At 31.9% G+C, this 27,932-nt stretch overlaps 1 protein-coding gene across 1 annotated transcript in view; it reads left to right on the forward strand.

Annotated features, from left to right (window-relative positions):
- Window positions 1-27,816, forward strand: part of LOC111715338 (protein unc-80 homolog) — a 31,414-nt gene extending 3,598 nt beyond the window's left edge. Inside the window, exons 6-22 of the mRNA XM_023490658.1 lie at window positions 218-306; window positions 5,488-5,573; window positions 6,124-6,192; window positions 6,686-6,774; window positions 7,399-7,476; window positions 8,580-8,700; window positions 10,399-10,513; window positions 11,065-11,152; window positions 11,998-12,181; window positions 13,669-13,727; window positions 14,575-14,662; window positions 16,067-16,137; window positions 18,255-18,331; window positions 23,479-23,543; window positions 24,011-24,106; window positions 27,144-27,196; window positions 27,750-27,816. Coding sequence (XP_023346426.1) covers window positions 218-306; window positions 5,488-5,573; window positions 6,124-6,192; window positions 6,686-6,774; window positions 7,399-7,476; window positions 8,580-8,700; window positions 10,399-10,513; window positions 11,065-11,152; window positions 11,998-12,181; window positions 13,669-13,727; window positions 14,575-14,662; window positions 16,067-16,137; window positions 18,255-18,331; window positions 23,479-23,543; window positions 24,011-24,106; window positions 27,144-27,196; window positions 27,750-27,816 — 1,495 coding nt within the window. The remainder of the gene's footprint in view (window positions 1-217; window positions 307-5,487; window positions 5,574-6,123; window positions 6,193-6,685; window positions 6,775-7,398; window positions 7,477-8,579; window positions 8,701-10,398; window positions 10,514-11,064; window positions 11,153-11,997; window positions 12,182-13,668; window positions 13,728-14,574; window positions 14,663-16,066; window positions 16,138-18,254; window positions 18,332-23,478; window positions 23,544-24,010; window positions 24,107-27,143; window positions 27,197-27,749) is intronic.
- Window positions 27,817-27,932: the final 116 nt, after the last annotated feature.

Consider the following 27,932-nt stretch of genomic DNA (forward strand, 5'->3'; position numbering starts at 1 on the left):
TCTTGATGCGCCATGAAAATGATTAGATCAAATGGTCTATTAGATTATATTGGAACTTGGCAGATTTACACATTACATCATTTAACGTAATGACCTCCGACAACGACTGTATTGCTTAAACCTATGTTAATTGTAATCATATTGTGCAGTAAACAATTATTTGAACGATTGGAGGTTTGTTTGTTTTTATATTGATTAAAGGAAAGTGTGTGTTCAGGTCCGTCCAGTTTCTCATTGGGTTCTTCCACTCCTATCTGGGTTTCTGTTCCAGTATACCCAATATGTACTCACCCTGCAGTAATACTAGTAAGTATTATGCTCCCGTATACCTGACATGTACTCACCCTGTAGTAATACTAGTAAGTATTGTACTCTAGTATACCTAACATGTACTCACCCTGTATTAATACTAGTAAGTTTTGTACTCCAGTATAATTAACATGTACACACCCTGTAGTAATACTAGTAAGTATTGTACTCCAGTATACCTAACATGTACTCACCCTGTAGTAATTCTAGTAAGTATTGTACTCCAGTATATAATATGTACTCACCCTGTAGTGATACTATAGTAAGTTTTGTACACCAGTATACTTAACATATACTAACCCTGTAGTAATCCTAGTAAGTATTGTACTCCAGTATACAATTTGTACTCACCCTGTAGTAATACTATTAGATATTGTACCCAAGTATACCTAACATGTACTCACCCTGTAGTAATTCTAGTAAGTATTGTACTCCAGTGTACGATATGTACTGACCCTGTAGTAATGCAAGTAGATATTGTACCCCAGTATACCTAACATGTATTCACCCTGTAGGAGGAAATTCTAATCGGAGACCTCGGTAGAACCACGGGAATGTTCTTAGCCTGTTTTGAAATTCAAAATTGCATGGGTTCACATTTTTATTTTCAAGGCAAAGCTGGATTCCCAAGCTAGTTATTTATTAATATATGTACTAGCTTAGGAACCTAGCATTGCCCAGGTTACTCATAGTTACTCCCGTCGTTTACCCGCACTTGGTCGATTTTACCGGAAACTTTTCGAATTAAAAGTCGACCCACTCAACTTTGAACCTCTAAACCAAGCTAAGAACATTCCCGTGGTTCTCCCGAGTTCCCCAATCAAAATTTGAGGAAAGTCTGTCGTAAGGTTCTTAGTTGTGATTGGACATAAAAAAAAAATCTAAAAAAAACAGAGAGATTACTTTTTTATATATGAATATAGATATAAGTCCTATTCTTTATGAAGTTAGGTATGATATTACTATTCTATAGGGTCCCCCTTCACTACAACCATTATACCACTATAAAGCTGGATATAAGATTCCAGTTTCATATTCCAGTATTCACATTATTCATGTTTATCGCTACAAGGGAAAGGAAGCTGTTTATTTGGACCAACATTTTGAAAATACGTAAACTAGATTATCTACATTGTACAATATATTGAATAAAAACAGAATTTATTTGTGTAAAGTCGCCTTGAAAATTATTTAGTGGCCTTTGTATTTTCCATCTAGCATATTCTCATTTCTTTGAGTTGGTCGTTAGATTTGCATCAAAATTTACATTTTCTACACTTTTTATTTTCTCAATGGACAGAATACTAGACAAGTAATGTACGTTACTATAGCTTGTTTTAGTTTTACTATATAATTAGCTCTTTACTTTTTAACCTCCTAACTCAGTCTCTTTATGTTCCACCAAATCTCTATCTCTTTAAAAATCCTTAAACTCAGTCTCTTTATGTTCCCCCAAATTCCTATCACTTTAAACACTCCTAAACTCTTTCTTTTTATTTCCCCCTGAATCCTTAATACTTTATACCCCCTCAAAATCAATCTCTTTATGTCCAATTGAATCGGTATCACTTTGTGACCCCCTAAACTCTGTCTCTTTATGTTCCCTTAAATCCCTGTCACTTTATAACCCACTAAACTCTGTCTCTTTATGTTCCCCTGAATCCCTGTCACTTTATAACCCACTAAACTCTGTCTCTTTATGTTCCTCTGAATCCCTGTCACTTTATAACGCTCTAAACTCTGTCTCTTTATGTCCCCTTGAATCCCTATTAATTTTTTACCCCCTAAACTCAGCCTCATTATGTCACTCTGAACCCATATCACTTAAAAACCCCCTAATCTTTGTATATTAATAACCCCTTGAATCCCTACCACTTTATAACCCCCCAAACTCTGTCTCCTTATGTCCCCCTGAATTATTATTCTGGTAGAAAGTACCTGATGAGAAGTTGGTGTATACTAGTGCAGTTCCTTCACAACTTTGGAATATAAATTATATTGCTCCCAGTCAAAGATGACACAGATAGGACGAGAGAGGCAGAGATGCTTTAGTTCTGCAATCTTTTATGACAACCTCTGTCATGTGTGTTAAACCTCTCCCATGTAGAGATGAGCGCGTTCATCTTTTTTTATTCCGTTCGTTCATTGTTATTTTATTTTGTTCGCTCTCAAAATTATCGTACATTTTCCATCTATTACGTTCTTTTTCTCACTGAAGGATTGTTTAGCAAAATTGTTCGTTCAGCAAAATCCTTCTTTCAGTAAAAAAACGATTTTTGTTTCAAAGTTTGTTCGAAAAAATCGTTCGTTCATTAAAAAAACTATAGTTTAAAGAAAAGTTTGGATAAACAATAGTTTATTCAGAAAGAAAACAATAGTTTTTTTCACAATTGTTTGATAAGATTGTTTGGTTTGTGGGTTGTTTAAAAAGGCAATCGTTTTTTCATTTCTCTTAACGATCCATCGTTCGGTTTTTTTCTGAAAGAGGACAATTACTTTATATCGTGTCTATCTTTGTAATTTGTGCTCCTTTAGTACTCTACTTCTAACATTGTTACAAACTTTTCAAAGTTTACTAATTTCATAATATTCATGGATAGTGTGTTTACAACCAACATCTTCACAAACATTTAAGCTCTCCAAATCTTATAGCTGCTAAAATTGCTTCAGAAAGTTCATTTTTTTTACATCAATGGTCAGGACAGGCTTGCTAGAGAATTTTGAAGAAAAATAATTAATATAGGGACAAAGTTAAAATGAAATTTAGTATTTTTGTAAAATGAATATTTAAGTAAACAGATATGTGAATATTTTAGTGTCTACAAAATATCAAGTGCAAAATCCCTAACACAAATTTGCCCAAATCGGAACTTCTGAGTGAGATAATTTGGCCTGATAAATCTGACAAATCCCAAAGTTACAAAACCCTGAGGTTACAAAATCTTGAAGTACAAAGATCAAAAAGTTCAAAATCACAAAATTGCAAAATCTTAGCTTTATAAAATCCCAAAACAAGTTAATGAGGAATAAATTGCAAAATTATATATTCTTAACAGAAAGATGGCTTTAAAGATTATTCTCAAGAGCAAGAGAGCTTTAAAGATTATTCTCAAGAGCAAGAAGGCTTTTTAAGATAATTCTCAAAAGCAAGAAAGCTTCAAAGATTATTCTTAAGAGCAAGAAAGCTGTAAAGATTATTCTCAACAGCAAGAAAGCTTTAAAGATTATTCTCAACAGCAAGAAAACTTTAAAGATTATTTTCAACAGCAAAAAAAAATCAAAAGATTATTTCAACAGCAAGAAAACTTCAAAGATTATTTTCAACAGCATAAAAAACTTCAAAGATTATTTTCAACAGCAAGAAAACTTCAAAGATTATTCTCAACAGTAAGAAAACTTCAAAGATTATTTTCAACAGCAAGAAAGCTTCAAGATTATTTTCAACAGCATAAAAAACTTCAAAGATTATTTTCAAAAGCAAGAAAACTGAACACTTTTCAAGTTTAAAGGATATTTTTGTTAATAATGGTAATTTCTAGATCTATTCCTAACACTGATTATACAAGGCTTAAGGAGCTTCTCTTATCTTAATTATAGTATACATTAATCTGAGAAATTCTACAGATGTACAGAGATTAATTTCAAATGTTTAATTACATACCTAAATACGGAAATAAATTAAGGAAGAGATTTCCATAGTACTTTCTCGAATTTTTAAACTAAATATCTTTGCAACCGCGTGTTAAAAAGTTTTAAAAATATGAAATTTTATTAACATTTAAATAGAAAAGATCAATGTTTCTGATAGACTATTTTCTTGGAAGTTGCAGGCTTAAAACTGTATATGTAAAATGTTTAAACATCAATAAAAATATCTATGTTTATATGGGAAACACAAGATTTATTTGAATGTAAATTCTCTCTTTTAGTTTGTAAAACTTGTTGAAAGGTAAATTAATTGAAAGAATGTTCTGAAAGTTTTAAATAAAGTTGAAGAATGCGAGTAGGGAGTAACTTTAAGTTTAACCCTTTAGTTAGGTATCACTTTAAACTCTGGTTTATTTAAAGTACCGTACCCACCTCCAAGATGCTAGAGCAAGGTTGAATTTATTAAAGTTAGATACTCTGGATGCGCTCCCATGGGTGTCGAATCGTTTGCACTAATGATTGATCGGACTAACGTAAATTCGAACTTACGTTTATTCGGACTAACGTTTTATTTGAGATTTTAGGTTAGGTTAAGAAAATTTCTGGGCCGAGCGCTGCGGCTAGGACAGGCTAGGGGGCCGAGCGCCGCGGCTAGGACAGGCTAGGGGGCCAGGCGCTGCGGCCACAAGTGTTACTGATCAGCTGACTTTAGTGCAAAAGTACGTTAGTTCAATCGGACATTAGTGCAAACGATATAGCATCCTCCAATGTACTATTAATGTCGTCTTCATAGCACTGGACACTCAAAATCCTCATATGACGGAAGATGAAGTGACAACGTTGCTGTGGAAACGGGGCGAATTATTTTCTCCACTTTTTACAGCCAGAGGCGCAACTAGAGGGGGGGCGGCCGGGCGCGCGCCCTCCCCTAGCAACAAGCGAATAAAATCCTTTTCTCACTAGCAATGTTGCCAATTCATCCTCCGCCAAAAATCTGATATACTAAACTACTGAAATAATGTGGTATATGTATATATTGTACAATGCCAGCATTCATGATAATCTTTTTACTCTCGCAATTAAATCATTTCTGTTGTTTTATCTCAAGCAGTATTTATAAAATATATTTTCCATGCACAATGAAACAATTTTTTGTTTATATAATATAAGGTTTAAAAGAACACATTTCTCATTAGCAAAGCAAGTAAACGGCGTTGTTATACCATGAACACCTCTATTATCTATATATAAAGTTTTAATCTCTGTTTGTATATATGTCCGATCAAAACTCAGGAACCCCTTGACCGATTTGCTTCAAATTTTGATTGTTAACTCAGGAGAACCACGGAAATATTCTTAGCTTGGTTTTGAGAGTAACTATGAGTACCCTTGGCTGGGTTATAAAGCTAGTTTTATACACAATATATAAAGATGTATTCATTCACCAAGATATACATAAATATATAATATATTGTATCCTTGTTTTCTATAAAACTGTATTCAAAAATGCCTAACCTTGAAATTGTTTAGAACCAAGTTGGAAGAAGAGAGATGATATTCCATCTCCAGGATTTATTGCACCCTTCAATGAGAACCATACCAAGGGAACAAAACAGGTTTAAGAAAAGAACTAGGTGTTTAAAATTTTGTCAATTGTACATTAGTAATGGTAAAGTAAGAATATTTTTACAACAAGAGTAAACATATTTCACATAAATCAAAAGTATGTAGATATTTCAAGCAAAAGTAATTTCTTCAAACTTTAATTTTTCACTCCCAATATTTCTGACCTTTAATATTTCAAGCTGTAAATTCTGCTATATAAAATTTAGTCAAAATTTAAAATATCTAAAGTTTACATACTATCAGGTTGCAGAAGTGAAGGTATTAAACGAGCTGCAGTTTTCTCGTCATAAACTTCTTTTATTTAAATATCTGACTATCTGATCTAATAGAGTTTACAGTTTGAAATATTATAGCTGTCAATTCGAATTTAAGTTCTAAGTTCCTTTGTCAGGTAAGAAAAGGATGTCAGGTACTTCCCAAAAGGGTATTTTCCCAAGCGGCAACTTCCCAAGGGTATTTTCCCAAATAGAAAATAGATTTATCTATTTCCAGGGTGTTCAGAATATAATTCTAGCAACAGTCTGATTTATCTATTTCCAGGGTGTTCAGAATATAATTCTAGCAACAGTGTTCAAGAAAATGATAGATAAACTAATGCTTCAAAATCAGGTGCCTTGATTAAACAACATTCTTTAAATATGTTATTAATTTAATAATTAATTATACTAAATATCCTGCTGAAAAAATGTCATATGAATGAAATGAAAAGAGAATTTTAGATTAAAAGGACTGTTGGATATGATTTCAACATAGAGTGACACGTTCAATTCACAACTGTATCCTTTATACCTTTGTCTGATTAAGATGAAATTCTTCAAGTTTAAAGATAGAAAAACGACAATATCTTTCATCATTGTTTATCAGATAGAGATTTAACGGGTACGTTGTTTTTCAGATAGAGATTTAACAAGTACGTTGTTTATCAGATAGAGATTTAACAAGTACGTTGTTTATCGTATATGCAACTACTTGTTGCAAAGACTCAATTCCTTTGACGTTTGCTTGTAATAATTTGGAGAAAAGTTCAATTGAAAAATAAAGATCGTCACGAAAATTCACACAACAAAGTAATAACTTTATATTTATAATCTTTAACTTCTAGATGATCTGTAAACCAGACAACATTATTCTCCATCAAGAAATCCGTCAATTTATTCTTTTCGTTAAACAGAACCATGCAGGAGTGTTCAGGTAATACAGGGATCCCCAATATAAAATTGGTATACAAAGACGATGTTTGACCTTATGGTTTAGATCACAATTGCGTATTTTTGACGGGGATCTTTCTATCAGTAATGCAATTGGTTTGAGAAACACCATAGCATTATTTCTCTGAATTTCCATGGAATTTGTGCAATTAACTAGGGATACAATAATACTAATTTTTTCTTATTCTATTTTCCCTTACACCCTTCTCCCCCCCCCACTCCCCCTCTCCGAGAAGGTATTTAACCCGCATCCAGCCTAACTCTGTTAATATAGAATATATTCGCTGGATTATAGTAAAATTAATCACTTCTTTGTAATAAATATCTTTATGTACATACATAAATAATCACAAAAAGTACAGGGAGTAAAAAACACAATAATACAGGGTGTTTTAATTTTTGATTGTATTCGTATATAACTATTAATTATGTTCATGAACCTTTTAAGGAAAGAAATACTGGTGTACATAAATATATATTATGATTATATACACTGTACAGGCGAGTAATACTGGTGTACATAAATATATATTATGATTTTATACACTCTACAGGCGAGTAATACTGGTGTACATAAATATATATTATGATTATATACACTGTACAGGCGAGTACTACTGGGCGGAGTAATTGAGTCCCTCCCCGTCTCAGAGCAAACACAAGTTCATTCTAAACAGTTTTCAAGGTAAACCAATCACATACACAAGGTTACCAGCAAAATATGGGATTTTAGAGACAGTGTAGGGAATTCATTCAGTCCTAATTCTTACATTCATACTTCCTTGCAGCCTGCAGATCGTTTCTTTCTCGTAATTATTGCCTGCATTGTCTATATTGCAACAAATTATTCAAAAGAAATAGCCTGTCATGAAGGTCTCATTCTTTGTGGGTAACCCTGTATCAATCCAGGATCAAATTTAATTTTGCCAAGAAATTGTTGCGAAAAATTAGTTTTTGTTTTGTTTTGAAATCTACAATGACTGGGGAGAAAAAGATAAGGTGTTCTATAACTTCAAGTTCAAAGAATAAAAATAAAATTATAATGAACAATGTTTTGGAAAGTTTTATGCATAATTTGTTCAGGGGTGTATATTTTCTTAAAACTTCCCCCCCCCCCCCGAAGAATATTTTTTCTTTTTAAGAATTTTTTTAGGTTTTTATTCGCTGTATTGGGAAAAATAAAGAATTTTAGCCTTTTAGGGTTTCTAAATTTTTGGGTAAAAACTATGAAAAATTATTAGAAAATCCTGCCTTTTGATGCCTAATTTTTCATTTTAAAAAATAAACTGATTTGATTTGACATTTGGTTTATCACAAAATGGGTCAAACATTCATCATACAGAGCTGGGAACTTTTAAATATATAAAATGTGTTATAAAATGTTGCAGGGGGCAAGCATAGCTAGAGAATAGGGTTAACTATTTCCATCCATTTAAAAGCCCCCAATTATGGTGATATTAGTTGAACTACTACCTATTCTATAATCACCTTCAGATTTACTTAATCTTTTCTTTGGCCAAACTTTGTCAAATTGGTCGTGTAAAAAAGCACTATTTTTGGACTAAACAAAGAGTTTCTTTAGAGCTTCAGAATGAAGCATTTAGATTAGTGCTATTAGTCGAAAAGCACTATTTAAAAAACTTTGGGGCAGATTGGAAACATGTGCTAAAATAGAAATTTGTATTTTCTAACTTATTATAAAACGGGCAAATAAAAGCAAATAATACAAAAGAAGATATTTATATTAATTTAATCATGAAGTATTTAAAATATTCTAATTATTTTTAGGGGAGACCATCCTGATTCCCGGGGTTCTCCCTCCACCCTGTATACAGTAGAGGATGATCTGTATAAAACCCCAAGGAGAAAATCATTCTTCAGGAAGAACCAAAGAACTTCCGGTTACTTGGTGAGCTTACTTCCGGTTATTACAAGAAAAGATTCTTGTTTTTGTCAACAAGTATACTAAAGATATCTCAATAAAGAAAGACGGGTTGGTTTGTGCAGGGGGAGGGGGGTGGGATTAAATACGCGTTGTTGCAGGTTGGAATTGACAACCAATTGTTCAATTTTAAGAAGTTGTAATTATTTTAATGGCTTCTGTACAGTTCAAGGAGTGACACCAAATTTAAGTTTTTGAAGCACAACTAAATTTATTTGTTGCCACTTTTCCTTTCTGCTCTGATTGCAACGGTCGGCCCTTTTTAGTAATTGGACTTCGACCTAACTTTAATTTGGATTTTTTAATTCTTGAATTTATCTTTCTGTTGAGTATTCAATAGGGTTTCCATTTTTTCGGATCACAATTTCCGTTTTGGAAATGGAATGATCCGGAAATTTGTTGCGTAAACCGGAATTCCGGAATAATTTCGGATCAAATGAAAACCAGAATGTTTACGGTTTCCATTTTGTAAACCAGAAGCGTTTTTCCGGAACCTTTTCCCGGAAAATTCCGAAACGATTTTTTCGTAAACCGGAATTTTTCGGAACAATATTCCGGGAAGTTCCGTAATTCCGGAATAATCGTTCCGAAATTTTCCAAAATGGAAATGGAAAAAATTTCCCGATCATTTCCGTACGTAAAGCGTAACCCGGAATTACGGTGGAAACCCATAATATATATAGAGAGAGTTAAAGTACATTTAAAGGTTTTCTATCTGCAGGCTTACTCATGTTTATTTTTCTCTCTTGTTTGTTTACTGTTTATTAGATTGTATAACGTGTAATAGTATCTAAACATTAACATTAGTTATTGATTATAACCTGGGCCGTAACTGAGAGGGGGGAGGGGCTATGGGAAAATGTTCCCCTTGTAAGATCAAGTTCAACTGTGTAAAAGGGTTTTGAATCTTTTTTTACACTTTGTGCCCCCCCCCCCCCCCCTTCCTACAAAACTTTCAGTTACGGCCACGTATAACGTATAACATTTATTCATACAGGGGATCCCAAAAAAAATAAGATATATATGTACGGTTGTACACAATTTATCTATTGGTTTTTTTGATTCATGGAACTCATAGTTCTTTGAAAATTGTAGTTATTAACATTTAAAACTTACAAGATGAAATAAATTACAAAAAAAATTAAACTTCGAATTGTCTATACGATCTTCTGTAAAGCCATAATTCTTCATATTCATCTTTAGTTTCATTTCATGAAACTATGGAGGTGTCCAATAGCTCCTTGACCTATTGGGGTGTATGCCGTCACAATCCCTTCTAGGTCAAGGCTTTTCAGTCTGACATAATTTAAGCCTAACGTCGGACACACGACCAAATGTGAGCCACAAGGAATCGGACCGGTGGGGTATGTCAGCTAATTGCCAAACAAATGTATTATGCATTTAATTAAATGCTGCCAGAATCTCCCTCCCGGTCAACTTGTTTTTGGTTGAAAATTAGTTTTTGTTGAAATTGATAAAATTAAGGTTAGGTTAATGTAGTTTGAGTAGAAATGATTTGATTTATGACTTTATATACTGCAGATCAATAAATATTAGGGAAACTTTTTATTTTGAGTTAATTGTTAATAAATCTATGTTTATGTTCAACTCAATTAAAGATGCAGGGGGTAAAAAAGTTAAAAAAAATCATATTTTGTTTGTAAGAATGAGACTGAAAGCCCTGCTACCCGAAGTCCTAGTGAGGCAGGTCATAAGAGAGTTGGAACCCTTCGGGGGGAAGCCGAGTCAGTTCAAAGGAAAACATCTACTATTCAAACAGGTAGACATATTAGACACTGACATGAGATATGAAACACTAGACATTGTAGACAATACACACTAAATGGGACATCACACGCTAGTCACAAGACATTTACCTTGACATTATACATTGGGCGTTAGACGTTATACACTATGCATTAGCCATTAGCCATTAGACATTAGAAATTAGCCATTAGAGATTATACTTTTGTCATTAACAGTATACAATAGGCATTAGACATTCGGAACTAGACATTATACACTAGACACGTTACACTTTTACTTTGAATTTTGTGTAAAAATTTATTTATAAGTGGTTTTTGGTTAATGGCATAAATATTCTATGCAAAACAAACCAAAGCTTTCTTTTCTAAAAAAATGTTAACGTTTTTTCGCAATAAAATTAAGTTAACCATTGGTTTATATGTGGATACTTATTTTCAGGAATATCTCTAACTGAGAATTTTTGCAGCAATTTCTAAATTTAAAAAATCCGCGAAAAATTGCGCAAATGCCCCGTCAGGTTATCAATCTAATAATAATTTCTCCTTTTATCTGGTAATTGTTTAGCTTTGAACTGGATTACTGGGAAGGGAGGGGAGAGAAGTTTAAAGGATTGCGGATCCCCTGGAGATTCACAGAACAATTTGGTCTCAAGGTTATTCTACATATTTCTACATATATATCTCCTATATATCTACATATTTCTACATATATATATATCTCCTATACATCTCCATATTTTTATTTATATCTCGTATACATCTACGCATGTCTTCATAAATCTACACATATTGTCAACCTCAAAATTTTATTTATTTAAAATTCCTCATACACTAAGTCATATACAATATTATACATCTGATTATGTTATCTTACACATATACTATATTTGTATTGTATACTATTTATATAACGGACATTTTTTCTTTTAAACAATATCAAATATTCGTTTAACCTCTAAATTTATGCAAAGAAAGAACATAGAATAATTGTAGATTTAAATTATTTTGCCAATTATGGTTGATCTTTTTTTTACAGTAAAAATTGAATCATTTTTTCCTTTCAAAAGTAAAAATATATTTTATTCAGCGAACTTTGCTTATTCGAAAGATCAAACATCTTTTTGAACATTTGAAATTATCTCACCGTTTGTTACTATCTCCTATCTGCAATCTACATATATACTTTGCTGGTCTGTCTGTCTGACTGTCCGTTTGTATCCAATAAACGTCAAAACGGCTGAGCCAAGTGGGCCCAAATTTCGTGTAGGACCTCACATGACCCCAGGAAATGTTTTCGGATGCTAAAAATTACAAAAATGGTGTCCAAAACTTTTTGATCTTTGTAAAATTTTCAAATTGTGCAACAAATATGATTAAATCCTCAACTTTTTTTTGTTTTATATTGTACAAAGAGAAGATGCTCAGCTCACAGATAGAGATTAAAAGTTGAAGAAAAATTCTAGTTTCTTAAAACTTTTCTAAGAATTTTAAAATTTAGAAAACAGTCCTTCCATCAGGCCAAGAACAACAAGCTGAGCAAGAACCAATCCAAGAATAGCCGAGCAATCAGAAAAACATTCGCGGACAAGATCGGGATCAAATCTAGGAGGAAGGAATTTGAGTTTGATAATGCGGAAGAGCTTAGTCTAAATACATCCATAGGATATGATCATTTTCAGAAGGTAGGGTATAGTGTAACAATAATACCCCNAAAATAAATTACTATTATTATTATTTTAAATTGTGGGATATCTGTGAAAATGAATTTCAGATGTTAACATGTTTTACTTAAAAAAGGCTATCTTTTTATATTTCCGGAGAACCGGAAATGTCGCTAAATTTTATAGGTGACCTGAAATTACGTCCTGACCCTTCAATTAATGAATTATAGAATAAATACTAAAATAGAAATATACTAATTGTCAGAAAACATAAAGGGAATTTAGTCATTGCCACAAACTATGATTGTGGAATCCCTATATCTTAACAACTCAATGTCGTTGCATTAATAGTTTGAAATAACAACGGTCTACAAAACCCCCATTCAGCAATTATAAAACTCCCATTCAGCAATTATTTTAGTTTTTGATCTGAAATGAATGCAAAGGAATTAAACAATTCGCAACTATAATTTTAAACTTCTAACCCTATATTTTTGGGACCTGATGCTGCAGACCTGTAATTTTCATACTGTCAATTATGTGAAGTCAAATAGTTTGTTTGAAGTACCGAAGGTTTACACCATTAGGTTGCAAGGATATATGATTCAGAAGAGATAGTGACGAGCGTGTTCTGTTTACGTTAAGTTAACGTATATACATACGGATAGGACCAACAACACCGTGAAATATCATGACGACAATTAAGTGTATTTGATGCGGTTATAGATACGATAGTTTTTTTTAGCTTAAAATTGAACTTATAAAGTGCAATGGGTCTTGAAAATTGTACAAAATTGCTATGTCGTCTCTCTATTCCACATTCCACAGTGTTATGAGTGTTATTGTATTTAAATCTTGAAAGACCAGTTTTCCGACTAAAAGAACCTGTCAAATCATTCGTTGGGATGTTTAGAAAGATGAAAATTTCCCTGTATGATAATTGAAGGACTGCAGTATGGTTTTGGTGAATTATAAATTAAACAATATTAAAGGATTGATAAACTTGAAGCCAAGGATCCTAATTAAANTCTTTTTTTTTACGTTTCTCATCCGTTTCAATGTTTGTAATATTTATTTTGCAGAAAGTCTGCAATCTGCATTCCCCGTTTTCAATTGCAAATATTTTGCAACAAATAGAAATTCTTCTTGAAGACTCAAGAAATTTATGATATTCCTGAAAATTACTTCAAAAGGAAAAGATCAAATTTTATCGAACTTACTTCAACTTTGTGACCTCTTTTTTGATATTCTAAATGGCTTTTCAGAAAGAGGAGTTATGATTGAAATCTAGCGTGAATAATTTGACGTGGGGGCTCCGACCCGACCCGACCATTTACTTTTTACTGTTTAGGGACAAAATATAATTTTAATGTTTAGGGCCAAGATCTAATTTTACTGTTTAGGACCATAAGATATAAGTTTACTGTTTAGGACCGAGATCTAATTTTACTGTTAGGACCAAGATCTAATTTTACTGTTTAGGACCAAGATCTAATTTTACTGTTTAGGACCAAGATCTAATTTGCATAAAGGAGAGACGGCTTGTTCCTGAGATACCATTACTTAGGAATACACTTATATATCATTACTACAAACATACATGCATTACAGTGCAGTACAGTACAGTAAAGTGCAGTACAGTACAGTATAGTACAGTACAGTACAGTACAGTACAGTACAGTACAGTACAGTACAGTACAGTACAGTACAGTACAGTACAGTACAGTACAGTACAGTCCCAAAAGGACAAAAATATATCGTACAAACGTAAAACATAAAGCTTGTACCAGATGTTTACCATCACAGTGCATTCATTTGCTATTTTGTTGATCTTTAAAAAAATTTTAAAAAATTTTTCTCCCGTTGACTTGTTCTGACGTATATTAAATATATTGAAGGTTATAAAGGAAGCTATGAATAAACCTGAGGTTTCAGTTTAGACTTTTATTCGGGAAATAAAACAAATTTTATTTCCCGAATAGAAATAAAACATTTTTGATACTTTGAAACAAAACGGGAATTACGTGTTTTCTCAAGAATGGGATCCATTATACATTCAGTTTAAATTGATTTCTGATAAATAAATAAGTCTTAGAAAATCATTTTGAAATAGTTCTTTATGAAATAGTTTTGGTACAATTTTTAACCGCAACATACAAAAATTAGCCGGAGAAAAAATCGCATAGGATGTTTCATTTTTAATGATGGCTGAATATGTATATTTTAATTTTTATGACACAAATTTATTTAAAAAATGGCTGAATATGTATATTGTATATTTTAATTTTTATGAGAATTTCAAAATACAAATCGTAAGGCCACTTTTTATAAAAAAAATACAATAATTATTCCATAGTTTTCTGGTCCCTACTGTATAATTGATGAATATATATCGAATATATATCTGTATGCAGAGGGTTATCTCGACTAGTATTTATCCTGGAAAATACATTTCCTGGACTCTCTCCTGATCCTCTACTAGTGGGCTCTATCCTTGATTTGGTCAGCTTTAAATTTTTTTATTTTTTTTATTCTTTTTTCAATGAAAAAAAAACTTAACAATTCACTTTTTAAATGTGTGGTTATCTCATGGTTTTAAATAAAATAAATTTTCTTTTTTCGATAAAAATTTTTCCCAGTTTTGTTAATTCTATTGCTCTATCGTTATTTTCTTTATTTTAGTTTATTTTGATCACATTTTATCTAAATGATTTTTTCTTAAAACTTTTGTTTAACTTATCCATCCGACTTCACGGACTACAAGCATACTCATATTTTAATTATGCCAATGAAAGATTAAATTGAATTTGATTAACATTTATTTTTCATCATCCACCGTGGTTTCCCTTAATTAGGAATTTGTTAGTCCATAATCTTTAGGTTCACGGTTTTAGTCAATTAATATTTCAAACCAATAAGATAGTATTATTTGAAACAGTGAAGATTGGTATGGTGCCAGACCATAAAATTTAAATGAAACTCTGTTTTAAAAATCTTTTTATGTTCAAACAGTTTGAAATACTGTAATAATACAGAAATATAGATTTTCCTATTTGACTTTGCATATTTGTGTTACTGGGTTTCTAATAATTGTTTGTATTTATATTAATGTATAATGGTTTTCTGGTAATGTATAGAGAGTAACAAGGTTTTTCATATATTTATTTATGTATATATATATATATAGTTATGTTACATGTATACCTGGAGGACTGAATCTGTACATATATAGATTAATATACAGTTTATACACAAATTTAAAAAAAAACTTTGTACCGCTATTTTGAAAATTCATCTATTGGTCGACAAGAGGTTTATTTGTTTAGAACAGTTTTCAAATTATTGGAAAAAAGATCAAACATTTGTTCTTTTCAAGTTAGGCAAACTAAAGGAAGAGACACATTTGATAAAAATAAAGTTAGTTATAGATTAACTTCGTACTGTTTACTGCAACAGACTAAACCTAAAACCCTGTTTTCATAAACAGGTAGGATCGTCCCCATCATTTGGGATTAATATATAGCTTATTGGATAGCTAGGCTTGTATTCCGGTGTGGCATTTAGAGCACTGAACTAATAGCTTGTTGGTTAGCTACGCTTGTGTCCCTGTTTGGCATTTAGAGCCTGGACTAATAGCTTGTTGGATAGCTATGCTTGTGTCCCTTTGTGGCATTAAGAGCCAGGTGGTTTGTGTCCTGGTTGACTCTGATAGTGGACGGGTTGTGTATGGATAGATACGTTTGGAGAACTTGTTATGGAGTAGTTGTTTACTATAAATTTACCTTAAACCAGTTCCTGTGAAGTTCGAATATGTCACAATAAGAAGTACAAACATCCTATCACCCTTCTACATTTAATATACATGCAATGTTCCTCTTTCTGTGATCTAACATTTTTTTATTTCAGCCAAAATCCGCAATTTTGTCCCGCGCTTGTGTTCTTATACATTTGGCACACACAGTACATGAATGTAATAGGTAAGCGTTATAAACATTGTACATTATTCACACATTACATTCAGCACATATATTTGAAATAGGTACAAGTGCATTATTGCATATAAATATATATTAAATACAGTACATGAATGTGATAATTGTAAGTGGTGTACTGACAGTGGCGTAAATAAGGGGGGTTATTGAGGTTATTTACCCCCCCTAGAATCCTGGGGTAAATACCCCCCCCCATGAATTTAAGGATTTGATTTTAAAATTAAATATCTTTTAAATTTGCACGAAAATGATTTAAATGTGCAGAAACTTCAGATATTTCAGATTTTAAGTCAACATATTCTAAATGATTCTAAATTCTAAAGTAATAGTCAATGTCATTACAATTAGATGTTTTTTTATAAAAAAAAGGGTATGGGCAATGAAAAATACTTTTTTTACTTATAAATAATGTCATTTCCATATTAGATTTTTTAAAGATTTTAACATACTACATTGACGACAAGAAAATTTAGCAATTAGAAATAAGAATATAAACAAAGACAATATTTCTTCAAAATTTTGCAGAGTAGCTTTTCTAAAGATTTAAAAAGCAACATCTTTTTCTTCTTAGAGTAAAACTATTATTTTTTTATCCTATCTAAAATAAATTCAGTTTTTTTTAAAAATCTTTGTATTTAATGTAAAATGAATGACTATAATGAAGGATATAAAACAAGGTGAAAGCTGAAAGGTATGTAATGAAGCCTTTATTAGATTGAGTTTGTAAATCCCAGAAATTAGTGGAAAATGCAAATCAAACCCAATTGCCCAATTAAAACCAATAATTTAATATTCATCATGATATTTTTCTAGGGGGGGGGGGAACTCAAAAATTTTACCTTCCCCCTGCAGAATCCTTATTTACGCCCCTACAGTACATACATATTACATATTACATATTACATATTGCATACAGTACATGTATGTAATAGATAAGTGTTATAAATTATATACATTCATTAGTACAGTGTATGTATGAAATAGGTAAGTGTTACATTAATTACAATTAATTTTGTACAGAAAATGAATGTATTATATATGGTGTTATGTACATTATACACATATGACATAAAGTACATGCATGTAATAGGTAAGTGTAAACATTTATTTCATACAGAGAACGACAAGAATTTATTAAGTAAGTGTTAAAAATTTAGTTTGAATGAAATAGGTCAGTGTTAGTTTGCGCCATTTTTCTCTTTTTTTATTAGTTTTTCTGTTTGTAAATTTAGATTTTATGCAAATGAGCATATTTCTATTTAAATATTTATTCTATCTTCATCATTTGAAGAGGCTTTAGACGTAATTTCAAGTAAAATTATTACTCTCTTGAATGTATGGAAGGGGGGGTATTTTATGTTCTTGACCCCGTTCTTCATTGATTAATATAAGCGTGATTTATATTGGAGAAGGAACCAATAAATCAGATAAAAGAAACATGATAAATCCTATATTTCCTGGGTTCGGAGAAACATGAAAGTTTGAACCTGTTTTCACGAGATCCTAGATTCTCTGGTCTACAGATTAGAACAACTTGTCAGAGTGTGCGGAGACGGAAATATAGTGGGTATATCAGAGACTGAAACCGGGGTTTGGGTGTCATGTATTTAGCCCAACCAGTGAGATCCAGACTGCTATAAAATGTTTATGGCTTATTATGCAGCTATTTTTAGAAAACATTTAATTATTTGTTTAGAGGAAACTAGACTGAAACCGGGTTTTGGGTGTCATGTATTTAGCCCAACCAGTGAGATCCAGGCTGCTATAAAATGTTGCATCACTTTTCAAGGCTAGGCCCTAATTTGTTCTCACTACCTTAACTTTACATTTCGTATAGTACTATACATGTACATTTTAAAACTTTGCAGCTCTGTTTCGATCTTCAGCTCAAGAAAAGTAATTGGCAAAATACCGATAGATTTTTGAGTGAGAGCATGCAACCTTTGAATCAACACTGTGTAGCGAAAGTTGAAAGAGTTTTAAGAAAAAGTATAAAATTATTAAACACTTAGAACACTGGTTATCACATATGTTCTTAGTCAATAACAAATTTATGGCTTATTATGCAGCTATTTTTAGAAAGCATTTAATTATTTGTTTAGAGGAAACTGGCCTATATGGATAAAACAGCAGCTTGGAAGCAGGAATGAGCGCTGTAGAAACCAGTTTACCATTGGAGGTAAGAAAATTAAAATATTTCGCAACATAGAAAAACAAAAAATGTGTACTGCAGTTACTGGGAGGAATGTAAACAACGTACATCTGTTTCATTCCTTCCAGAAACTGCAGTACACTTTATTAGGAGTTCCTGTTAGTTACAATATACCCAGAGGGAGGAGGGGGGGAGGTTTAATTGAATTATTTCATGGAGTTTGGTCAATTTTATGTCAATACCATGAGCAGCTGGTTTTTTTTAAAAAGCCTATCCGTCTATATTTAAACCAAGGTTAAAGAGTATATAATGTTAGATACTCTGGATGCGCTCCGATGGACGGAAAAAAATGAAATAATGAAATCAAGATTATGAAAGAACACGAATGTCTGATCTATTGACGAATGTTCCTTCAAACTAAATATTATAAATAGCAGATATTTGGCTATCCTACTAATAATGCCCACCCCCCTCTCTTTTGGAGACAACATTTTTCATGCATTGGAGAGCATCCAGATTATGTAACCTTAACCTTGATTTAAACTAATAAAAACTCTTTAAGTTACAAAATAAAAGAAAATAAAAAAATTAAGGACTAGAATTAGCTGGCTCTCTTTTCTTGCGCTCCTGATTTTTCCTAAAAATACCTTTTTCTGCAATAAATACATAAAATGATTTTTGAATCTTTAATCTTTAAAATCAATTTGTTCTCCTCTCTTTCTGCATTACCATCTTATAAGAGGACAAAGGAATTGAGTCTTTGCCACAAACTCTGGTTTTTGAATCCCTATATCTTAACAACCCAATGTGGTAGACCTTAGATATTTCAAACTATGACTTCTGTTATATCAAACAATCAAAGTTTGAAGTATCTAAGTTTTACATAATTTGGTTGTAGATATATAGGTATTAGAAAAATGGGATTTGTTGCAAAGACTCAAAGACTCAATTCCTTTATATTTTTTAGTTTAGTGAGGGGGGGGGACTAATCAAATTAACCAATTGCCTGTTAACTTAATTTTAATTAAAGATTTTAATATTAGTTTCTAACTGAACTATATACCATGCATTCATTAATAGAATGTTCTGATGATTTTTTAAAACTTGTTTAGAAAGTCAATTGACATAAAACTAGATCTTTTCTTGAAATAAGTAACTCGTTTGATTTCTTAGCCCCCATTTTAAACAAGAAAATCAGTTCTTTTATTTCCACTGTAAATCCTAGTTCCGTTCACTTTACTCTAGACTTTTAGAATTTAACAGATTGATAAAAAGAAAATAAATGATTCTATTTAAAATCAGAGCAGGATCTAGTATAAACTCATTTTCTCAATATTTTCATCAATTTATTTCAAACATGGTTTCAGTTTTCACCCCCAGGCAGGGGAATTTATTTCTACACAGGGAAAGATCAACTAACTAGATGGGGGATTTATTCCTTTATATGGAATAGATGGGGATTTATTCCAATACAAGAAGGTAGGTGGGGGGTGTATTCCCTTAAATGGGATGGGGATTTATTCCAATTTAAGGAGGCAGATGGAAAATGTATTCCTTTAAATGGGATAGATTGGGATTTATTTAAAGAACAGTTGGCATAGAATCAGCACTGACATGTACTGGCGTCTGACAAGCTGGTATGTGTCATTTGAAATTTCTCAATGTTGCAACATTTATCTAAAAATACACAATGGGCCGAAAGAAAGAAAATATTTGTATTCCAAAATCTTAGACTTATTTCTAGCCGTGCTCTCTCCCCGGAACCACTGAAACCACTGTGGAGAGTTTTTGTGCAGACAATAATGTCTACAACATATATAATGACCTCAAACTCTACAGGTCGATTGATTGATTACTCAGTAATATACACCTAAATGCAGCTGCATGGTTAGTAATTCCCTTTAGAGCCACTCAGGCAGGGCGGTCTGTGTGAGTGCGGGTTCTATATTACCCGTCCTGTGGATTTATTCCAATACAAGGAGGTAAATGGAGGATTTATTTCCATACATGGAGGTAGATGGAGGATTATTCCCAGGCATGGTATAGACTAGATGGGAATTTTTTCCAATACAAGGAGTTAAATGGAAGATTTATTCCCAGACATGAATGTAGATGAGTAGGGTTTCCAACTTTTCAGGATACATTTGGACCATTAGAGGCCTTACGGAACTTTTCCGATAAGCCATTAAGTATGATAAACCACTAACAACAACATCTTTAGGAAATGAACGACAGAACCTTTTTTACCTGATTTTTAAACAAATCTACCCCTAAGATAATACACAAAACTTGGTGGTACATTTCAAAAACAGATTACAGGACAATTTTCCCATATGGAATTGATATGGAATAATGCCCTTTAAAGGGCAATGAAGTTCCATGAGCTCTTTTAAACATGTGTTATTTCTAAAACTTTAAACAAATCTTCTTCTTAAACACTTATTGAAAAAAAAGTTTAAGAAACATTTTGTAGGCAATATCAGAATTTCTTTTTAACACAAATAACAAAAATTCTCTTTCAAGGTTTATCACCTGATAAACAGAGATAAATTGTAATAACAAATAAAAAAATAACTGGGATAGCTAGAGGAAAATAAGAAAAAACGCAATAACAAAGAAATAACAAAATATATGTTGCAAGTGCTTGTCCACAAACTGGGCAAAATTTTCTGGAAATACATGGTTTTGATTTACTTCAGTTCAATTAGGCATTTACAAACTCAACTTTTCTATTTGATTAGAGAAGAAGTTTGGGTAAAGTGCTGGAAAAGTTACTTTTCTTCAGTTCAAGAAGGTACAAATGGCCTGTTACATTACATCAGAATTAAGTGGTACAGCATGCAGTGAAATAATTAAAGAATAATACAGCCCTGATTCATCGTGGGGAGTTAAGCTATAATATCAAGAATATTAAGGTCACCAGGTTATTAACTCTATTTTGAGTCTTATACTTCCAGTGAGCCTCATTCGGTTGGAGCATGTTGTTAAGACTATATTATGGAATCTTAGCATGAAGATTTGAACGGGAAGTGATTTTCAATGCTGAAACCAAAAGATAAGGTCTCAATATTATATTCATAGATGTGGCCAAAGCTTTTAATTGGGATGGGTATGTCATTCTTTAAGTCAGTAAGATTTATTACAGATAAATCAAGATCATAATACATATTATATTATGATTAAAATTCTCATAAGAATATAATTTTAAATGTTTTGTGTAGAAATTGCGATATAGAAGGGTGGATTAAAAATAAATGCCATGAAAAGTAAAACTTTCAGTTATCTGGAATACAAGAAAAAGAAATTGATTGTTGAGACCACTCAATTAATTAAAATTGACAGTGAATTGGTGCCCAAAATAGATATAGAGACTAGAGACAGAGAGCCTTATAAGCATGTCCATATTCAAATGCAAGTTCACCCAAACATAATCACATTTGTGATTCACTCAATGCAATGACAAACTGTCAAAGATAGAAATATCCTTTTTAATCCCCCAGAAAAAGTTATAAACACCAAGAAATCATACTTCATGTTTTAAACTGTTGGGAAAGGGAGCTAAATCACATCAGATAGAATATGGTGTCATAATCCTAAAGATGTTCCAACCTCAATACTTTATCTAATTGTCCAGGGTGTCAATGTGGTTGTTCCATGGTTAGCAACCATCATTCCAATACTAAAAAGAGAAAAGTTCATGCTACTGCAAAAAAAAAGAACCTGGTGTTTAATTATGTCTTTGAGTAAGTGCAGAGTCTAATACCTCAAAAATGATTTATAAGATTTTCAGGAAACAATGCATTCAGACTATAAATAAGCCAGGGAGAATGAGGCTTTGGAGAAGGACTATTTTCAATGTTGTAATTCACACAGAATGAACACTTGGTTTACATTTAGTGATTATAAGATATCAGGTCAGGACTTTGTAATTGAGGTTCAAGTAAGATGCATTGCTTTCCTTAACTCATTAAGGAAATCTAGAGAAACAGACTCATTCCAGGAATCACTGTTGTTTTGTACTGGCAAGTAGCTATTTCAAACAATATATTCCAAATATGTCAGGTCTAGTTTCTTAATTAAATGTCATGCTAAAGTTGTAGAAATGTTAAAGTCAAGTCTGAGGAGGAAGGGTATCCTCATAGTTAAGGAACCCCACGCGTAGGCTGTGAGTTTTCCTTGTCATCTTCTGAGAGCCAAGTACAGGGCAGCTTACGAAGACAACCCAAGTTAGAACCAGACCAATACATGAGTAATTCTTCAAAAAGCTAGGAGAAATTATAGAAAAAGTTAATCCAGGCCAATAAAAATAAGACTTTTTTCATGCAGTTCATTTTAAACCTAATATTATGTATGCAGTGAAGTAGACAATGATTGGATTGGTCCCTAGTGTAGGATTATAGAAAACTTAAATATAACCCTGTACACTTAGTGGATAGGAGGAGGAGGAATATATAGTATCCAGTACACCTAGTTTATAGGAGGAGGAGTAATATAGTATCCAGTGCGTAGTGGATAGGAGGAGGAGGAATATATAGTATCCAGTACACTTAGTGGATAGGAGGAGGAGGAATATATAGTATCCAGTACACCTAGTTTATAGGAGGAGGAGTAATAAAGTATCCAGTGCGTAGTGGATAGACGTTGGAGGGGAGGGGAGGGAGGGGGTTGTACATAAAGGATGAAGAGCAGGGTAAACTATTAACCATTTAAGCAATTCAAATTTGGAATACTTACTTAAATGGTTGATTTTAATATAAATTCAAAAAAATTTCAAAATTTTTTCTTTCCTTTTGAGCTTGGAACTTTTGTTTTGGCTACTAATAATCCCAACTGTTTGATCCGCATATCTACAAAGGGTGCTTTTAATTTTATGATCAACGCTTAACCTCTTCATTTCAGTTATTTCTATAGATTACAATTACACTGTGGATATCGAATATCAAAAGATTGAGATCAAACATTAATCTAGTTATCTACAATACAAGAGCTCTCAGCTCCTATAACATATTTTTGATATACTGATAATGTTCTGATATTTACGAGTACTAAACTGATAATATACTGATATATTTATATGGATACTATACTGATAAAAAACTGATGATATATGATACTTTACAAATACTATACTGTGAAAATTTACTGAAAATAGAAAATAAAAAGAATTTTTTTAGGAACAACTCCTAAAGGCGCAAGAATTCAAATCCAAGCAGGAAAACTGTTTCATCAATGGGGAGAGGTATTCTTCTTTAGCATTATCATTAATGGCAAAATGAATATTTTCAAAAGTAACACTCAGATCTTATAAAATAACATGTTTATGAAGTGTTTACTTAAATACATATGCATAGAACTGAATTCAACAAGTGTAGGTTGTAATTTCTTAATGAGTAGTTTAAAATTTAATTGAATTATAAACAATCTGAGTGGAAGAATGCAACTCTGTAAATATATATGGACGCTACATTCTTGGGTGTAAGACGTTATTAACCATGTTCTCCTAATAGATTTAACTGAAAGAAGCAAAATTAGTAACAAGCCTCATAGAATACAATTCAATATCAGCCTATACCCCCATTCATTTTTCGCAAACACTCCCTTTTAAATTGTCGTTTATGGCAACTTTCAGAAGAAAATATGTACTGAAGTTTCTGGGACGAAGGACACTTAAAATGGTTAATTTTTTTATGCAATGTTTTATTCTAGGCTGTAGGGAACAGGTTGGATGATATCCTTGAAACAGATGAGAAACAGGAGCCAGGCATTCAAACAGAAGAGACCATTAATAAACAGATACTTCAGGAATATATTCCGTATTATTTTATCCATTTCCTGTTCACAGGAATAAATTCCAGATACTTTTATTCATTTCCTGTAGTTAGAAATATATTCCGTATTCTTTTATCCATTTTCTGTTTTCAGGAATATACATCGTATTCTTTTATCCATTTCGAGTTTTCAGGAATATATAACATATTCTTCCATTAATTTCCTGTTTTCTGGAATTCCATAATATTCCGTAATTTTTTAATTATTCTTAGATAGTAATTTCACTTCAAGTTTTGGAGGGGTTGACAGTAGGGCATCCCTAAACGTCTGATTTGATATTATTTATATCGTGGCATCGGTTTATTGAATTACAAGGAGGGTTTCCAGCAACATCAGGAAATCGTGTCGCGAAAATTAGCAAAAATAAGCGAAAATTTCGCCAAAAAAAGGCGAAAATCCCTCAAAAAAAACGAAATTTCGAATTTCGCGAAAACAGTTTGCGAGGGAAATAAAATTTGTACGAAAAAATGTTAGAATTATATGAGAAAATAATTTGCAGTTTTTTAATAGTCTTTCAATTAAACTTTGAATCCCGTAATTCAGGATTTAAGTCAAAGAACACTTGAACTGAAGGTAATAGTTCAGCGACCTCTCCAATGTATTATATTCCATGTATTCAGGAATATATTCCGTATTCTCTTCCTTGTACGATGTTAAAGTTTTATGTTCATTTTTCATCGTTAAACTTCCCTTTGTAGAATCCAGTATACTATATAGAGGTTGAATCCAGTTTACTGCAGTCATAGATCAATAACAATACAGATAGAACACTATATGTCGTCTTTTCAAGATCGTTTACAATAACCCTGAGGCAGAATCCCAAAGGAGTTACCCGCATTCTCTCTCTCTGTGTTGTAATTCAACGCGGCATGCGGGTAACTCTTTTGGGCTTTTGTCTCAGGGTTATTGTGAACGAAACGCCCCTAAATTTTGAAAAGACAACATTTAGTGTTCTATTAGTATTGTTATTAATCCATGACTGCTGTTAAGTGCATACTGCATACCATCTTCAACATACTGCAATGCAACCATTTTTTATGCATGATCTTTTTATGATCAGTTTCATGTCAAATGTATGATTCACCAATTTTCTTAATTTTCTTGCATTTATATGTATATATGATCGAGCAAAGACGGGTTTAAATCTTTATGTATATGAACCAAGACGGGTTTAAATCTTGTATATATGAACCAAGACGGGTTTAAATCTTGTATATATGAACCAAGATGGGTTTGAATCTTGTATATATGAACCAAGACGGGTTTAAATCTTGTATATGAACTAAGAAGGGTTTAAATCCTGTATATATGATCCAAGATGGGTGTAAATCTTGTATATATGAACCAAGACGGGTTTGAATCTTGTATATTTATGTATGCAAGATGGTTTTAAATCTAGGATTATGTAAATAAGGTTGTTTAAACACTGTAGGGATTGTGTTCTTAGATTTCAGGAATATATTACTGTAGCAAATACGAATAAAAGACTTTCATGTTCTTGTTATTACATATTTTAGAATATTTAAATATACATATTAATATAGATATTGAAAGACATATATAACATACATCAGGGTAGAAATAAAACGACATTTTTGTCGAGAACGAACGAAAATGTGAACGATGGTGTTGTACAGAAAAAAACGATGAACAAACAAATTGGATCATTCAAAGAAATGAAAAAAAAACTAAAGAAAACAAATCGAATTTTTATTTAAATCATTTGAACGATCTCGCATGATCGTTTTTGAACGGTTTCATTCCTTTTCTTACTTAACGAACAAATTTGCAACAGATTTTGAAAAAACTATCGTTTTTTACTAGACAAAAGATTTTTTTCAACAAATTTTTTGAAAACTATAGTTTTTTTACTGAATGAACAATTTTATTAAACGAACGATTTTACTGAACGATCATTCAGTAAGAAAATAAACAAATTTTCAGGGTTAAAAAGTAATATTATGTCCCTGTGAAGTTCCGTTTAGTGTGTAATTCTTCTTCTAATATATTTAAACCAATCTGCTAGAAGAATGTTAGTCATTTGTCTCGTTTCTTATTTAACTTGAAATTACTTCTATAATTGCAAGAGAGTTCAGGGGTGATTACACAGGCTAATTTATATTATTTCTTCTTCACGCTTAGGCGCAACTATAGTAAATGAAGGGGGGGGGGTGCATGAATAACGAAGTTTACAAATGAATTGTATATGGACAAACATCTTATCGAAATAACAAATGTTGGGAATAAACAAACTGTGATAAATCCCAAAACAACAATGGAAGACATTTTCGTAATTTCGAAATGTTTTCGGAAATTCGATATTTAAAGGAAAATATCAGGGTTTCTCCTTCCAGTGTGTTCTCAACTTTAGGAAAGAAATATCAAGTCTTCCGTATGTTCGTTTGGGGTATCTAAAATACATTTTCAATTCACAGCTGACAAATTCATTTTTAATTTCAAGCTAAAACTTCTTCACAAAGTTCCAGCTGAGCTATATGGTTGTTTTTAAGAAGGCTCTTTCAAAAATGTATTTTTTTTTCGTATATGATAATTATCTCAAAATTACTTTGGTATTGTTATGATCATGATTATACATGATGGCTAAAAAATATGGTTGCTAGTCATTGAAATCATAGTTTTATGTTAAATTTTTTTTTTTATGAAAACCATTTTGTATTTTATTTCCAGCCACTGCATTTTAGCAGCAATCGAATCTACATAATAAACTCTTCGCTAATATATATATATGTATGTCAGCTATAGCTGACCAACCGGCTGGCTGAATTATTTTGAGGGAACCCATGGTTACCTTTGCGTAGCAAAGGCTAAAAAAATGATTTTTTTTTTCAAGGATTTTTATTTTTAATAATTTTTCTTATAAATAATTTTTTTTTTGCAGTTTTTTAAATTGCACGGGCAACGCTGGGAACTTTAGCTAGTGTTTAATAATTTCTTTAACTCCTCCCATTATAAATACATGTTGGAAGATAAACGGAAATATTGCCTGAAGGATGAGGATGAAGACTTTATGGATGAAGCTAGCGTAAATCCAGATGGAGAAAGGTGAGAACATTTGTTTAGAGGATTTTGTCATGATTCGAGTTGAACTGATGAGGGACTGTTAACGTGATTTCGATTGTTTAATTGAAGAGTTGCATGCCAGATTCACAGTGGTATCCTTTAAATTTTTCTCTGGGATCAAATTAATAGAATTTTAAAAATTTCTCTCTAAAAAGATTAATTTTTTTTATAAAGAAACATGCGGTGTTAAGCAACAGATACAATTGTAGAAGTGAATTTATATCTTTTCCATATAGAAAAAACACTTTATCTCCTTGATTAGAAGTTAAAGGGAATACATTGGATCGACAGTTAAAGTGCATATGATTATAATTTATCAATTTATGACAGTTGTTTGTCCAAAAAGTGTAAAGAAAAAGAAGTTATTACCCGCATTTTATCTTGTTTTGATAATATAAAGTTGTAAACATATTAAAAAAAAGGAAAAAAAAATTTAGTAAAGGAAAAAACAAAACTGTATTAAAAAGAAAAGATTTTTGAGACATCCCATGTATAATATCATAAATAACAATGTAATTAAATGAACTGTATTTAGGTGTCCCATGGTTCTTAGGATTGCTGCTTGTCAGGCGACATGTTTAATAAGCTATCAACAAAATTGAATTGAGCCAAGTGTATTACAAGAAATAAAGGGTAGCCCACAAAGGACTTTAAAGGCGATCTCTTAAAATCTTGAAATATGACGATCCCAAGGTTGAATTAAGTCTTCTGCCTTGAA

This window comes from Eurytemora carolleeae, unplaced genomic scaffold (assembly GCF_000591075.1).
Source record: "Eurytemora carolleeae unplaced genomic scaffold, Eaff_2.0 scaffold1762, whole genome shotgun sequence".
Taxonomy (NCBI): Eukaryota; Metazoa; Arthropoda; class Copepoda; order Calanoida; family Temoridae; genus Eurytemora; species Eurytemora carolleeae.